Here is a 16,035-nt window from a genome sequence, read left to right on the forward strand (position 1 = left end):
AAGCTTCTGTAACGGGGTTAATTAATAGCAAATTTACAAATACTAGTCTATAGTTGGGGGAGGGGACAATGGGAGAAGCAGACTTATGATATAATTTTTCCATATCCATGTGTTTTCATTTACATGGAAGAATAAAAGCAAAACAATACAATGCTTAGCCATAGAATAAGCAACTTAGAAAAAAATAGAACTCATTAGCATATCACAGGAAAAAATAACCAACTTAATTTCAGCATGGTACAACAGGATAGAATTTAAACAATCCTCTGCCTATAAAGCAGTAAATGTATAAAAATAGAGCCCTTAAGTGTCTAGAGCAGTGATGGCGACCCTCGGCACTCCATATGTTTTGGAACTACATTTCCCATGATGCTCATGCACTCTGCAGTGTAGTTGAGCATCATGAGAAATGTAGTTCCAAAACATCTGGGGTGCCAAGGTTCGCCATCACTGGTCTAGAGGGAACTATGAACACAACTTCACCCCACCCGTTCCTACTCCAATATCCAAGTTATATAAGTGTTTTTTTGTTTTTTTTATCCCCCTTGTTTCTTTTCTTTTTCCCTTTTAATATTTACACAACTTAATACAAAAAATTAAAGCTCAGCACAAGCACACTGTTATGAAGGAACTAAAACAAAAATTATAAACTTCTCACATGACTTGTTAGGACAATATATGCATAAAATACATCTTTCTGTATTGTTTTAAACTACCGTATATACTCGAGTATAGGCCGACCCGAATATAAGCCGAGGCCCCCAATTTACCCCCAAAAAAACTGGCAAACTTATTGACTCGTGTATAAGCCGAGGGTGAGACATGCCTGTCCATCCCTGTGTGTGTGTCCGTCCATCCCTGTGTGTCCGTCCATCCCTGTGTGTCCGTCCATCCCTGTGTGTCCATCCATCCCTGTGTGTGTGTGTCTCCATCCATCCATCCATCCATCCATCCCTGTGTGTGTCTCCATCCATCCCTGTGTGTGTGTGTGTGTGTGTGTGTGTGTGTGTGTGTGTGTGTGTGTGTGTGTGTGTGTGTGTGTGTGTGTGTGTGTGTGTGTGTGTGTGTCCAGCCTACCTTTGTCCCGAGCCTCCGTCCCGTGCCTTGCCTCCTTGCCTCCGTCCCGTGCCGTGCCTTGCCTTGCCTTGCATCCGTCCCGTGTCGTGCCTTGCCTTGCCCCCGTCCCGTCCCGTCCCGTGCCGTGCCGTGCCTTGCCTTGCCTCCGTCCCGTGCCCTCTTCGTCGGCGGCCATTGTAAAATTCAAAAGCTGCGCCGCCGCCTTCGCCTGTGATAGGCGGAACACTGAATTTCCCAGCAGCCTGTGTTCCGCCTATCACAGACGTCGTATCATCCTCGTCCGTAGTACGAGGATGATACGATGTCCGTGATAGGCGGAACACAGGCTGCTGGGAAATTCAGTGTTCCGCCTATCACAGGCGAAGGCGGAGCCGGAGGCGCGGCTTTTGAATAGAATGGCCGCTGTCTGTCTGCTCGACACGCTGATCGAGCGGGCAGACAGCGATGACTCGAGTATAAGCCGAGGGGGGCACTTTCAGCCTCAAAAAAGAGGCTGAAAATCTCGGCTTATACTCGAGTATATACGGTACATTGTTATTTTACTAAAAGATTATTGTTCAGATTTAATGTGATACGTTTCCGATGATTTATTAATGTGAATGTTCGACCACTACAGTGATACGTTGTATTATATTCTTCTGTTCATTCAATAAAAATTTGTGGGGGAAGAAAAATAACAATTCAATGCTTAGCCAGAACCACAATGATTTAACATGTAATGCCGTGTACACACGATCGGAATTCTTGTCGGAAAAAGCTCTGATGGAATTCCGATGGGATTTCGCTCAAGCTGTCTTGCATACACACAGTCACACCAAATTCCGACCGTCAAGAACGCGGTGATGTACAACACGTACGAGGGGACTAGAAAAAGTATAGCCAGTCGCCAATAGCTTCCATCTCGTAGTTGAATCTGAGCATGCGTGAGTTTTTGCGTGTCGGAATTGCATACACACGATCGGAATTTTCTAAAGTTTTTCCGTCTGGAAAATTGAAAACATGCTATCAATTTTTTGCTGGTGAAAATTCGGACAGCTAAATTCCGATGGAGCATACACACGGTCGCATTTTCCGATGAAAAGCTCTCATCGGTCTTTTGCTGGCCGAAAATCCAATCGTGTGTACGCGGCATAAGATTCTATTCAAAGTTCATATACTACATTGCACATCTGTACAAAGAAATGATTTACAAAGTGATGTCAAAAGCAAAACAGACATGCCTGTGTACATTAGCCTTTTGTCATGCATTTAGTAATTTCTCCATACAAGACGCAAGTCCCTAACTGACCCCAAGATGATATTAAACTGACCTCTTAACTGATCTCCAATGGCCATGTACGCTAACCGTTATATTACTGTTGGAAATTAAGTAGCACAGTAAATTACAGGGTTTCTCTACCACAAATTAAAGGTCAAATGTTGTCAGCTTTCACCCTCGAAAGCAAGTCAAACCCATACCAGCGGCATGCATCTGAGATCAGCTTGAGGTCAGTTTGCAAATGGATGAAGATCACTTCAGAACCCATTTGAGATGTGTTCACCTCAAATTATTTAGTGAATTAAAGCAAATCCATTGGATGCCTGACATAGCAAACGCAATTACCGTATACTCTGCTCCATGAAGCCCATTTCAAATTTCAGCATAGAAAAAACAAATAGACCTGGTTAAAAAGATTATGATTTTAAAGCTATATTTGGTATAACAATATTCACATTTTATTTTAGAAAAAATATAGAAAATGAGGAGCCAAACTGCAGCTCTGTGTATGAATGGATATACAGAGCTGCAGCTGGGCTCGGGTGCCCCCATAGAAAGCTGATTGCTGTGAGGGGCACTCAACAGAAGGAAAGGCCAGGAGCTCCAGCCAGGGACCAGAGTTGAGGGGGATTGGGGCTGCTCTGTGCAAAACCAACTGCACAGAGCAGGTATTAATTTATTTTTATTTTTTATTATATTAAAAAAAAAAAAACAGACATTGCAATCATTTTAAGCCTAGTACACACTGCTAGTTTTTTTGTGCAACCCATCAGGCTGAATGAAAAAAAAAATCTGACAGCTCAGGTCAAACCCGACGTACTAACAATTTGATGTTAGTACACCAATCTCTCCTGCTGTTCTATAAATGTGAGTCTGGTAAATATCATCAGACTCAGAGATCACATTTGTTTTATTTAAAAAAAACAACAATGTCTTCTTTCAAAAAAAAAAAATTTTAATTTTAAGAAAGTTTGTTTAATTTTCTAATCGTTAGTGGGGTCAAATCGACATCCATTTTCAACCATAGTGACGGGAAAATTTGGAAATAATAGAAAACTTCTTGGTCAAAGGAATTTTCAGACAGTGTATGTGGTTTTCGTTCAGAAATTACATTCATTTTAAAAACAGAATGTTAAAAAATGTGAAAATTTCAAACAACATTCTTTCATTCAGCAAATATACAAAGATTTTTCGTCTGAATATTCTCATCTGAAAAAAATTGATCTGTGTGGCCAGCATAAGGCTCGGTACACACCTATGCAGTTTGCTTTTGATCTGTTTCTGCAGTGCTTTTTGTTGTGTGTTTTGATTTTCGCACAAGTGATTTTGCTGCGCTTTGCATTTTTGCATTTTTTTTGGCCGATTTGTTGGGCAGATTAAAAAACACAAATGGCTGCATAAACGCATTACATGCTTTTCTGCAGCTTCTCCATTGAAGTATATTGAACCAAAAAAGCACTGTTTTGCGTTAAAAAAAAGTCTCTGACCCTTTCCAAATACGCAGCAGCTGAAAAAAAAAGCATAGATGTGAACGTGTCCCATAGGAAACCATGTAAATGAATTGTAATGTGTTTCTGCAAAAAGCACCAAAAAACACTTAGATGTGAACAAGATCTAAAACGTTTAGTAACATAATGGGGTTAAAAAATCAAAAATTAGTCCTTTATAGTACAAACAAAAGCAAATCAATACTGTAAGGGGTTCATTGTTTTTTTTTTTTTTACTGTAGAACTGTGAAAGTAACATTTACAGTAGCGATTATTTAAGCTTTTTGTAATATAAAGGGCTTGTTTTAGTTTTTTTTTAACCCCATTATGTTACTGGCCAATTAATCAATTATGAAAATAGTAATCGATTAATTTCATAATCGATTAGTTGTTTAAGCCCTAATTTTGATCTGCTGTAGCTTTAGGCAGTCCAGTCTTTACATATTACTGGCCCAATTTTATCTAAGGGAAAAACTTGGCTAGTAGTGCAAGGTGTAAGAAAACCATCACTTAACTCACTTCTGAGTTTTCTGTGATCGAGTCACCTTTTATGTGCTCATGAATCACAGGATGTAGGTTTTTATTTCCAGCTGAAATGTAATAAAAGAGTAAAAGCAACATTTATTTGTATTGTGTTGGATGAGGTATGGTTTTATTTATTGTAACAAAGCTTTGCAAAAACTTGGACACCTTTAATTTAATCGAGTCATCAATGAGGTTCTGGGCACAGTGGAAGTAATTCCACTTAAGACTATGGAGAGTCAAATTAGGTCTGCACAATAGCCAAAATGATTACCTTAGTGGTCAGTATCAAAGATCTCACACCAGCACAAAGAATGGGAAACTTCACATTAATGTAACTTTGCTGTACATTCTCCCCCCCCCAATCACCCCCCCCCCCCCCCCCCCCGCTTTCATTTTATCTTCCGTTCTCGTAAATTCCTGAAATGTTACATATTTATCAATTGATGAAATATTATGATGAAACTTCTTTACATACTCCAGTGTATTAAAATTATATACCGTAATTGAGTTATAGTAGTACTTTATGTAAATTGTGTGTAATATTTGCATTTTTTATTTTTTTTTGGCTGTATGTATTTACACACTATATCGTCAAAAGTATTGGGATGCCTGCCTTTCCATGAATTTTAATGGCGTCTGTAGGGTTCAGTGATGAGTTGGTCCCCCCTTTGCAGCTATAACAGCTTCAACTCTCCTGAGGAGGTTGTCCACAAGGTTTAGGATTGTGTCTATGGGAATGTTTGACCATTCTTTCAGAAGTATATTTGTGAGGTCAGGCACGGATGTTGGACAAAAAGGCCTGGCTCGCAGTCTCCACTCAAATTCATCCCAAAGGGTTTCTATCGGGTTAATGTGCAGGCCAGTCAAGTTCCTCCACCCCAAACTCACTCATCCACACTATATTGCTGAAAGTATTGGGCCATCCCTCCAAATCATTTGGTGGAGGGGGATTATGGTTAGGGGTTGGGCCTGGCCCCTTAGTTCAAGTGAAGGGAACCCTTAAGGCAGCCTTTCTTAACCTTTTCAACGCAGAGGAACCCTTGAAATAGTTCTCTGATCTTGGGGAACCCCTGCTAAAAATTTGAAATCTACAACTCCTGATACATTAGTGTGATGGTCAGTGGAAAGAATGGTCCTCACACTTGTGGTCATTGGGAAGAATTACCTCCTTACAGATAGCTAAAAAGATCAGTTGTGTCAGTGGGAACTTATCCGAGAGGCAGAAATTGCCCAATTCTGGCGGAACCCCTAGCAACCTCTGGAGGAACCCTGGTTGGAGATCACTATTTTAAGACGTCAGCATACCAAGACATTTTGGACAATTTTATGCTCTCAACTTTGTGGGAACATTTTAGGGATGGCCCCTTTCTGTTCCAATGACTGTGCACCAGTGCACAAAGCAAGGTCCATAAAGACATGGCCAGGACTCGCTGATCTTTGGAGCGAGTGACAGAAGAGAGATCTGTGTTGTAAGTAACACAGATCTCTTTACCGAGGAGACAAAAACCGGCACATCCCTTAGTAAAACAGTACACAGTGCATTTACATCACACTCCCAAGGCACACAGTTAACCCTTTGATTGCCCCGGAGGTTAACCCCTTCCTACCGCTGGTGATGACAGTGTCAAAATGCCCACGGTACTATCAAAGTCCTGCTAAAACTCACTGATCACCATCATTACAAGTATATATTCCAGTATTTGTAAATGCTATCATTTTCGTATTTCAATATTTTTTATTAAGGTAATCACAAAATGTTACATAACGAGAGACAATAGATGGGTCAATCCATCAAAAACATTTTAATTGGCTGATGCTATGATTTTTACGCAAGCCAATTAATATACACTTAATGGGATTTTTTCTTTTTTTTTTTACCAAACAAATGTAGCAAAGTACATTTTGGCCTAAACTTATGAAGAATTTTTTTTTTTTACTTTTTTATTGGATATATTTTGTAGCAAAAAGTATAAAATATAGTTTTGTTTTTTTGTTTACAAAATTTCCGGTCTTTTATTTTTTTGTTTATAGCGCAAAAAATAAAAAAACCCAGTGGTGATCAAATACCACCAAAAGAAAGCCCTATTTGTGTGATATAAATTTCACTGTACAGTTGTTACATGAACGCGCAATTTTCCGTTAAAGTAGCCCAGCGCCATATTGCAAAAAGGCTTTGTTAGAAAAAAAACTGGCTCCTAACTTTTTTTTAGCTGTCTCCTACATTCAAAGCAAGTTTGTCAAGCCCTGCGTTGTAACACAGGATACGTGCTTGGTTCTCCTCCTAAGTTCTGCCATTTTTTTCCCCGGAACACAATTTAATTTGACAGCTTCTGTAAAAAGAATAAGTCAAAAGTTGTGCATATGCAGCTAATATCTGCAAATTATGTGACTTGTTTAACCGCTTCCGGACCGCCTCGCATACATATACTGCGACGGGGCGGCCAGGCTGCGCAGAATCATATGCCTGTACGTGATTTTGTGCATGCGGTTTAGGGGGGCTCGGGCACACCAATCTCACTGTGATTGGATACAGTGGGAGCCAATCAGAGGGTCCAGCAGATGCGATGGCCGCTGCGACCCGCTAGTTGTATTACAAGAGAGACAGATCAGAGGTGTGCTTATGTAAACAACGCACACTGCTGATCTGTCAGGGAGGAAAAATTATAGATTATGTTTCAGCTAAGCTGAAACATGGTCTCTCTTTTCCTCCAGTGTACCCTTTGATTGCCCCCTAGTGTTAACCTCTTCCCTACCAGTGGCATTTATACAGTGATCAGTGCATTTTTATAGCACTGGTCACTGTATTGATGTCACTTAGCGTCAGATTTGTTCGCCACATTGTCACAGTCCTGCTAAAAATCGCAGATCACGCCATTGCTAGTATAAAAATAAATAAATAAAAGTCCCTAAATCTAACCTGTAGTTTTTAGATGCTATAACTTTTGCGCAAACCAATCAGTATACTATTATTGGGATTTTGTTTTACCAAAAATATGTAGCAGAATACATATTGGCCTAAATTTATGAGATATGTATTATAGTAGAAAGTAAAAAATATATATATTTTTTCAAAATTGTCAGTCTTTTTCTGCTTATAGCACAAAAAATAAAAACCGCAGAGGTGAACAAATACCCCCAAAAGAAAAACTCTATTTATGGGAAAAAAAGGACATTGATTTTTTTTTAGTTCAGCGTAGCAAGACCACGCAATTGGCAGTTAAAACTACGCAGTGCAGTATCGCAAAAATGGCCTTATCAGGAAGTGGGTAAAACCTTCCGGGGGGCTGAAATGGGTAATCATCCTAGATGTTAATGTTAGGGTTGACTCCTAAGTGATCGAGTGACCTGTGCATTACTGCACATAGAAATAATCCAACATGAAAATCTCTGTATGATCATTTATTTAGAGATTGTTCCATTTTTCTGAAAGAAATTCAATTATACAAATTAGGATAGAAAAGCCTGATTTCATATTGGGATTTTATGGTTCACACCTCTTTGATTAAGGCTCCGTTCACATCTTGGCGTATCGGGGGACAATCGCGGTAAAATCACGCAAAGAAAATGGTGGGATGCCTGTCGCCCAAAAAGAAGCTGTTGGAACATCAAGCCACAATTTGGGTGCTATTGAAAGGGACAGGGAACACATTGGTGTCTCGCGATTTGCCACTATTTTTTTTTAATTGCAGGCAGAATCACGCAATTCTGCTTGCGATTCGGGAAGCGGAAATGTGAACAGAGCCTTAGTGTCGAGCATTTCTTAATTTTTTTTTTTTTTTGTACCTTCTGATTGATGCCCTTTTTTTTGCGGTTTGTTTTTTTACATAATAACATTCAGTCTTATCTATAAAAAATGGCTACTTCCTTGGCCCAGACGTGAAATACACAGGCTCCTGCAGCCACAGATTAGTCCCCAGCTCATATTCATAATCAATTGTCCTACTAAGATCTCCTACATACTGGCACTTCTGCCTTTAGCTTATCTAAACGCAGGAAAAGTGATATGGGAAGTGTAAACTATGTATATGCATCCCAGATCACTTTTTTCATGTGTTTAGTTGCATTTAGATGCGTTTATTCACGTTTTCCTGAGTTTACATGAGGTAAGCTCTACTCAGCTCTGCAAAACCAACAAATGTACCATGAATGCACCTTTTTCTCAATTTCGTCTGTTTTCAATGCTAGTGTTTTTGAGGCCTTAGCCCCACGCTTCTCCATTGCTCTCATGGCCAGGGCAGAAAGCTACATTGTCACACATTGAGAGAAATTGTATAAACTGTCACTCCGTCCGACAGGAGGGGGACACAACATTTCATACATGAAAGAACATAATGTCTCTTTAACAATTGACAGGTACCCTTAAAAAAGATACAAGTGTTGTACAGATTTGATTCTCATAGTTCAGCAAAGGTATCCTTTAATAGACATTGTGTAAATGTTACTAGAAATAATTAATTGCAGAGTGTCTGTGTTTTGTAGGTGACATTTCGGACGAGGATCTACCACTGCAACATTAACAGCCAAGGAGTCATCTGTCTCGATATCCTGAAAGATAACTGGAGCCCAGCATTAACCATTTCTAAAGTTCTCCTCTCCATCTGTTCACTGCTCACAGACTGCAACCCTGGTAAGAATCTGACATTAGAAAAGGCATCTTTCTCTACTTTTAAAAACACCTTTTCAAAAATGTATGGTGCCATGTCAGAATATAGAGCCTCTCATCAGTCCTTGACTATGAAGCAGATTACAGTCTAACCATAGTTAGAATAATATGCTCACCAGAGCTGTTTAGCAGGTGGTTAATCTGTCTTTGGGTTGTAAAACAGGGACACGAGGAAGTAGGCAACATAAATATACTAGAAACATAAAAAACTGCATGCTTTCCCAGTATAAAAGAAACTTATGAATCTCAAGCTGAAAGGCTACATAAAGATTGAATAATAAGAAACAGTGCTTCTGAATTGCCACATTTCTTGAGATACCTAAGCTGCCTCTGGCCTCCTACGTTGCAATAATGAGCACCTCCTTTAAATGAGTGAAGTAGAATGCGCCATTTATGTGCTGATGTCACCATAAGATGAAGATGACAGTGGGTGCTGGATTTCTTTAAGTGATTGTATAATAACAAACACGTCACGATCAGGGGTCAGGCTTGAAGACTAGTTGTTATAGCAGTACTACCACCGACCAGCAGGATAGGTACACAGGCAGTCACCTTGGTGGATGACGCAGGCTCACCTGAGGTGCCCGAGTCTTAAGTACTAATCAGTGTTCAGAGCTCCTGGTGGTGGAGATGGATTTTGCTGTGTGTTAGTACCAGGTCAAAGTCCTCGGGACCACCCCACCAGAAGAGGTGAGCAAGCCGGGGTCCAGTAGTGGACAAGCAGGTAAGAATGAAACAGAAGTATAGTAACCAAAGGGTCAGTAACGAGTAGTTGCAGGTTGGGATCAGGCAGAAGCGTAGTGGAGGAACAAGTCAACACGTCAATAAGGAGTAATAGCAAAATATTGACAGCAGCAGGGAAGACAAGAGCGAGATACTGGCTGAAGAGAGCACAATAATCTGGCAAACAAGAAGTGCGGAGACATGGCCTAAATCAGGAAGTTCATGGGTGGAACAAATAGTTCAAGGGTCATTGCCTGACATGTAGAGACTCTGGGTTCAAGTCCAGGCCCTGACAAAACATGTCATACTTACCTGCGCTGTGCAGTGGTATGCCACAGAGCAGCCCTGGTCCTTTTCCTTTCGGGTCCCCCGCTGGCATTCCTGGCCAGCCGAGTGCCCTCACAAAGACACGTGTCCATAAGACACAGAGCATGGCTCAGCTGCCGAATACCCCTTGCTCCCTCCTCACTGGCTTTGGCCAATGGCTCCTGCTGCTGTGTCTGAGCCAGTGAGGAGGGAGAGAGCCTCTGCTCTTGTGCACATCGCTGGCTCAAGATCGGGTTTAGGCGAGTATTTAGGGGAGGCTGTGGAGGGATTTGCATACTGAAGGCTTTTATTTTAATGCAGAGAATGCATTAGGTAAAAAAAAAAAAACTTTAGGATCAGGAGATATTTCTGTTATAACCTAAACCACTTTGTGCCCAAAATATTGCATTTGCCAAACATGGTATAACTGTATTATATGAGGATTGTTAAATAAAAAGGCGCACTACTATATTTTAATGACCCTTAATCTATAGAAAATAATTTTAAGCTATATATTGCTTTGTGCTCTTTTCAGTTATCCTAATGCTATTTTAGGCACTTGCAACCATGAGTTTTTGTCAATCCTTAACAAATCTTGATGGCCTTGACTACTTGTTAGACTGGCCAATGAGGCAGATGAGCAGCGGGTTGAACGAAAAAAAAATGACCCAATTCTCCCATCCACACATATGAGGTGGATGGCGGAATCCTCCCTTCTGTGTCTTTATATTCTGACAGTGGATAGACTTCCCCGCTGTCAGAATACACAGGTCAGTGTTGCAGTCTGTAGCCTGCAGCAATGATCGGGCGGAACTTTTCCAACTCGGCAGTTGAACAGAAGTGAACATACATGGATCAAAATTTGGATGGTCCCTGGTGATCCAGACAAATTTTGATCCATGTATGGCCAGCTTTAGTAATATTCCAGCCAAAAAATAAAGAGCTCTGATATCCAAGAGTCTTCATTACTTATAGAAAGTTATATTCTGCTTAGTCTTATACAGTCCAATTCAATGGTCCACTGCAGCAATCAAGCAAGGATCCCCGGCAAGGCTATCATTGTTGGAAGTGCCAGTTACTGTACACAAAAGATTTTCCAACTTTACTGTACAAACAGATTACAATCCTTTGGGAAGTGATCGAGTCGTTCTCAATTTAGGAATGCATGAATCACTTAAACACTGTTTACCTTCCTCTATGTTATGTTTCAGCTGCTGAGAAAAGACCTTTTCGAAAGTATATCCAAAATGTACATCCTAGTTGATTAGGCAGCATTCATTTACATAGACTGAATATATGGGTGGGTTAATTAGTACAGCATAATTATGTGTTCTCTTAGTCATTTTTAACCCCTCTGGGCAACCTAAATGTCAAATTAAATTTTTATTCCACATTTGTTAGTGTTTGAATCTTAGAAATAAAATTCTGTTCTGTAATTCAAAGCAATCATCACTGATTTACATTTTAGTGACTGTTCTTAAAATGATTCTAAAGGGACAATTTTTCTTTTTTATAATAACAAACATGCCATACATACCTGCTCTGTGATTTTGCATAGAACAGCCCTGATCCTCCTCTTCAAGGGTTCCCAGCTTGTGCCTTTGGGCTCCTCCCCCTATCCAATGCCCATATAGCAGGCTACTTGCTCTGGGGCACTTGTGCATGCTCGCTCCTGGGCCAGCTCTGTGTGTCCATTGACAGAGCTTGGCTCAGCCCTGCCCCCTCTATCCTCTCACTGGCTGTGATTGACAGCAGCAGGAGAGAATGGCTCCGCTGTTGCCTCTCTGTCCAATAGGGTGAGAGAGTGAGACGCTGCTCTCTTGCACATTGCTGGATCTAGATCGGGCTCGGGTACATATTTGGGGAGGGGGGGAGCTGCAGGCATTAATGTATATGTAATCCATCGCCTTGTAAAACAATCCATTCAGTTTAAAATAGAAATGAAAGGCAAAACATTTGTGTATATAGATCATTTCCTACCCACCCATGCAGAGCAAAGCAACAGAATCATTTTACTGAGAGTACTTGCAGCAGTTTATTCCTACTTTACCTTTGCTCCCCATTTCTTTGAATCTGCAGTAGTGCTAAAAAGCTAAAACAGAAATACCGTTAAGTGAACAAAAAAGTGCACCTAACTGCTTTTGTCCACCCCCCGAAGGGGTAGGTCCTCTCCCTGATCCCCTGGGGTGCAAGGCTCCTGACAGGGAAAAAAAGAGTTCAACATGGCCCACCTAGCCAGAAGGCATGGCGGACCCCTCTCCTCATGGCCAGCCGAAGCCAATTGAGTACTAGGTCGAGGGGCTCTCCCAAAGAGAGACCCCAAGGGTCAGAGGAGGAAGGAGTCTGCGGACAACAAATCCTCCCCCTAGACATCAGGGCAAGCCCAAGGACTCACACTCTCCATCCTAGTTAGAAAAAAAGACTCACACAAAAGTGAGAGAGTGGCAGAAAAAAATAAATAAATAAGTGGTCATGCAATGTGCACTGGCCGGACCGACTGTCCTTCCTTCCATGTGACAGAACTGGTGCTTAATAATTGGGTACTCAGGCATGACATGAAGGGTCAGGGAGAGTGTCCTAAGACTTGTGTAAGCTGTACGTAGTAAGTAGTGACTTGAATCACACCCAGGTCTTCTTTTTTTTCCACTCCCAGAGAAGAGAGGAAGGTAAGTATAAACTGTTGGAGGACTGCCATTAAACTGAACCCAATGCTTTGCCCTGCATGGTGTGAGCACAGGTTCACCTTAAGCAGCTTATCCCAGTTGGTCCTGGAATGGTCATATCGATATGGCGGTGGTATGGACATTAGAAAGTAAGCTCCTTTACCAGTAACGATTAATGGTCTGATGTTGTCTGTTAGACACTGCAGAAAAAGTAAATTAACGGTGGTTTGCACATAGCACTGTGAAACCTTCAAAAGGACCAAAAAAATTGTGTGACGGTCTTAGGTCTGGATTATTATTTACTTCATTCAAACTACTGTTCTGAGCATGAGTATAAAGGTTTAACTATATGTTTATATAACACATTATCTGAAATTGAAAAAGAGGCAATAATTGATTCAATGCTGATCCCATTTAATAACATTGTTCGAAGATAATCAGAAGGCTGCTTATAAGCAGATTATAGCAACACTGCCTTGTCTCCCTGGATATGAGTCCATATAATTCTATTTATGTCATATCGCACAGGTCTCACAAGAGATACATATTTATTATGTTTACATTGTTATCTCAGAACAGCCTTTAGCTTGCCCAAGACGGAAGACATTTTATTCCGTGTTTATTTGCCACATGCCCTTGGCTTTGTAGCACAGTACCATTCACACAAGCTTCAGACATGAGATCCAAGCACAGATAAAATGTAAGCACTGACCCTTTACAGATGATGGAGCTGTGAAACATTGTTCTGAGGCAGCAAGATTATCATATGAATAAAGCAAAGGTTTATCTGATCTAATTACTTTCTTTCAATTTCATTTACATGGGCTTCCAAGTGGAGCGCTTGCCTTTGTTTTTCTGTACACAGAATTGTCTTGTTGCTCTTCCTTCCCCAAAGCGATCACCAGAAGAACTATAAAGTGATTTCTGTTTATTCCGGTGTTTCCAGCAACACAAATTTTAATGCAGCAAAGAGATATATTGAAACAATGATATATGTGGCACTGATCATGGTGAAGGTTTAATTTCTTTTGAATTAAAGTGTATGCTATAAATTCACATTTAGCACATCATATTTAATTATCAAACATGCTTTTGAAATACCTCTTTCTTTTTATTGAAAGTCACGTGACCAATATATCCCCTCTCATATTGTCCATTGCCCAGGATCACTGCCAGGAGCTTCAGTCAGTCACATTCTGCAGAGCTGGGCAAAGGGATTGTGACTACAGGCATGCCAAAGATCTGCGCAACTATTTACAAAATTAAGGGCAACAGTATAGTTATAATTCAATTCAATACAGGGGGGGTTCAGAGGACCCTGCTCATGACAGTTTACAATCTAAAGGGAAGGTAATAACTGTTGGTGGATGAGTTGATAGAGAAAGTAAAATCCTGGTTGTTTGATAGATTTAGGATAGGCTTTCCTAAAGAGTTTCTCAAGGTTTGCCTAAAATGGAACAGAGTAGGAGATAGCCAGATGGTTTGAGATAGGGAGTTACAGAGGAAGGAGTAGAAATCCTGGAGACAAACATGGGAGGAGGTGAGGAGACTAGGAAGCAGGAGTTCTTTGGGAGGAGCGAAGAGGACAGTTTGGTTGATATTTTGAAATGAGGTTGGTGATGTAGCTTGGGACAGAGTTGGGGATGGCTTTATATGTTGTGATTTGAATGTATATGTTTGGTGAGCAGAAGTCAGTGGAGGGATTGTCAGAAAGCATGGGCGGACACTGAGTAGTTGGTTAGGATGATGAGTCTGGCAACAGCATTCACGATAGACTGAAAAAAGGATAACCTGTGTAGAGCTAGGCTAATAAAGAGGGAGATAGAGTTGAAGGTGGCAAGATTTTGAAAGTGATTGCATGTGGGTCTGAAAGGGGAAGTCAAAGTCCAAGATATCACCTAGCAACTGAGAGAGTGATTAATTGTAGTGCTGTTGATGGAGATTTTTGTAAGGGGGGAGGGGGTAAGTATGAAGTAGATAAATTTGGAGGTCATCAGCATAGACAGGTATTGGAAACCATAGGCGGTTATTAACCAACCCATTTAGAAAAATAGATGGAGCCCAAAAACATAGCCTTGGGGGGGAGCCTTCAACATAAAGGGTAAGAAGAAAGGAGGAGATTGAGTTGTACATTACACTAAAGGTGCTCTAAGATAGGTAGGAGGAGACCCAGTAAAGAGTCTTGGATGCTGGAGGAGAGAAATTTTATAATGAGTGGGTGGTCAAAGGCAGCATAAAGGTACAAAAGTATAAGCACAGAATAGTGGTTTTACAGTCAATAAGTCATTGGTGAGTTTTAAGAGGGCAGTTTCTGTGCAGTGTTAGGCCCCTTTCATACATGCGGACCGTATGTCCGTATTTCATCCATCCGTTTGCGGATGAAATACGGACATACATGCATTCCTATGGGATAGCAGACACCCGATATCGTCTGTCTCCACTGTGGTCTGATTCTGCAGGCGGAGGAAAATCCTATTTTTCTATCCGTCTGCAGAGCGGATCAGATGAACACGGACAGACGGTCCGTGTTCATCCGATCCCCCAAAGAGGAGAGCGGAGAGCTGACAGGGCGGTCCCTGTACAGTGTGCAGGGACCGCCCCGGTCATCGGCCGGCTCAGCAGGGATAAATGGATCGATCCCCGCTGAGCAAGCGGATCATCACAGGGCGGATCATTATGGATCCATCCTGTGTGAAAGGGGCCTAATGTGTGAAAGCCAGATTGAAGGGGTTGTTAACAGTGAGGTGGTGACTCAGACAGTTGTAGACTAGGCATTTTAGAAGTTTGGAAGGAAATAGGAGCAAGGAGATGGGTCTTAAATTGTTCATACAGGAGGTGTGACCAATTCATGTTTTAGAGTGGGGGGGGTGTTAGTTTGAGGAGTTGAGAGCTAGTTGGGGTGTTAACATTAACAGGGATGTTAGTCACCAGGGATGATCATGGGCATTTCAGAGGAAAGCAAATAGGACACTGGCCTAGTAGGACTAAGAGACAGGAAACAAATGCTTCAAAAGAGGGAAGGGTTGGACAGGGAGGTGTAGGAAGGACTTGAACAGCGTTTCTTGGGGATAGAAGGAATTTGACTCCACTTCCCTTTCGTCCACTGCATCTGAGTGAATGAGTACAGTGGAGCCCACCATGGGTGAGGGCAGCTGAAGAGGCAGAGTCAGTTTCCTGAAGTTGGATTTCAGTAACAGCAAGTAAGTCAAAGGAGTTGGAGATAAAAAGGTCATGGACACAAGTGAGCTTGTTACAGACAGTGCGGGTATTGCAGAGTGCACTCAAGAAGGAGGGGCAGTTCTTGGATTCAGGGGGTAAGAATTAGATCAGGAT

At 41.3% G+C, this 16,035-nt stretch overlaps 1 protein-coding gene across 1 annotated transcript in view; it reads left to right on the forward strand.

Annotated features, from left to right (window-relative positions):
• Positions 1–16,035, forward strand: part of UBE2E2 (ubiquitin conjugating enzyme E2 E2) — a 327,402-nt gene that overhangs the window by 289,863 nt on the left and 21,504 nt on the right. Inside the window, exon 5 of the mRNA XM_077491414.1 lies at positions 8,827–8,974. Coding sequence (XP_077347540.1) covers positions 8,827–8,974 — 148 coding nt within the window. The remainder of the gene's footprint in view (positions 1–8,826; positions 8,975–16,035) is intronic.

The sequence above is a fragment of the Lithobates pipiens genome, unplaced genomic scaffold, assembly GCF_037356315.1.
Source record: "Lithobates pipiens isolate NorthernLeopardFrog02 unplaced genomic scaffold, aLitPip1_a1.2 Scaffold_19, whole genome shotgun sequence".
NCBI classification, from domain to species: Eukaryota; Metazoa; Chordata; class Amphibia; order Anura; family Ranidae; genus Lithobates; species Lithobates pipiens.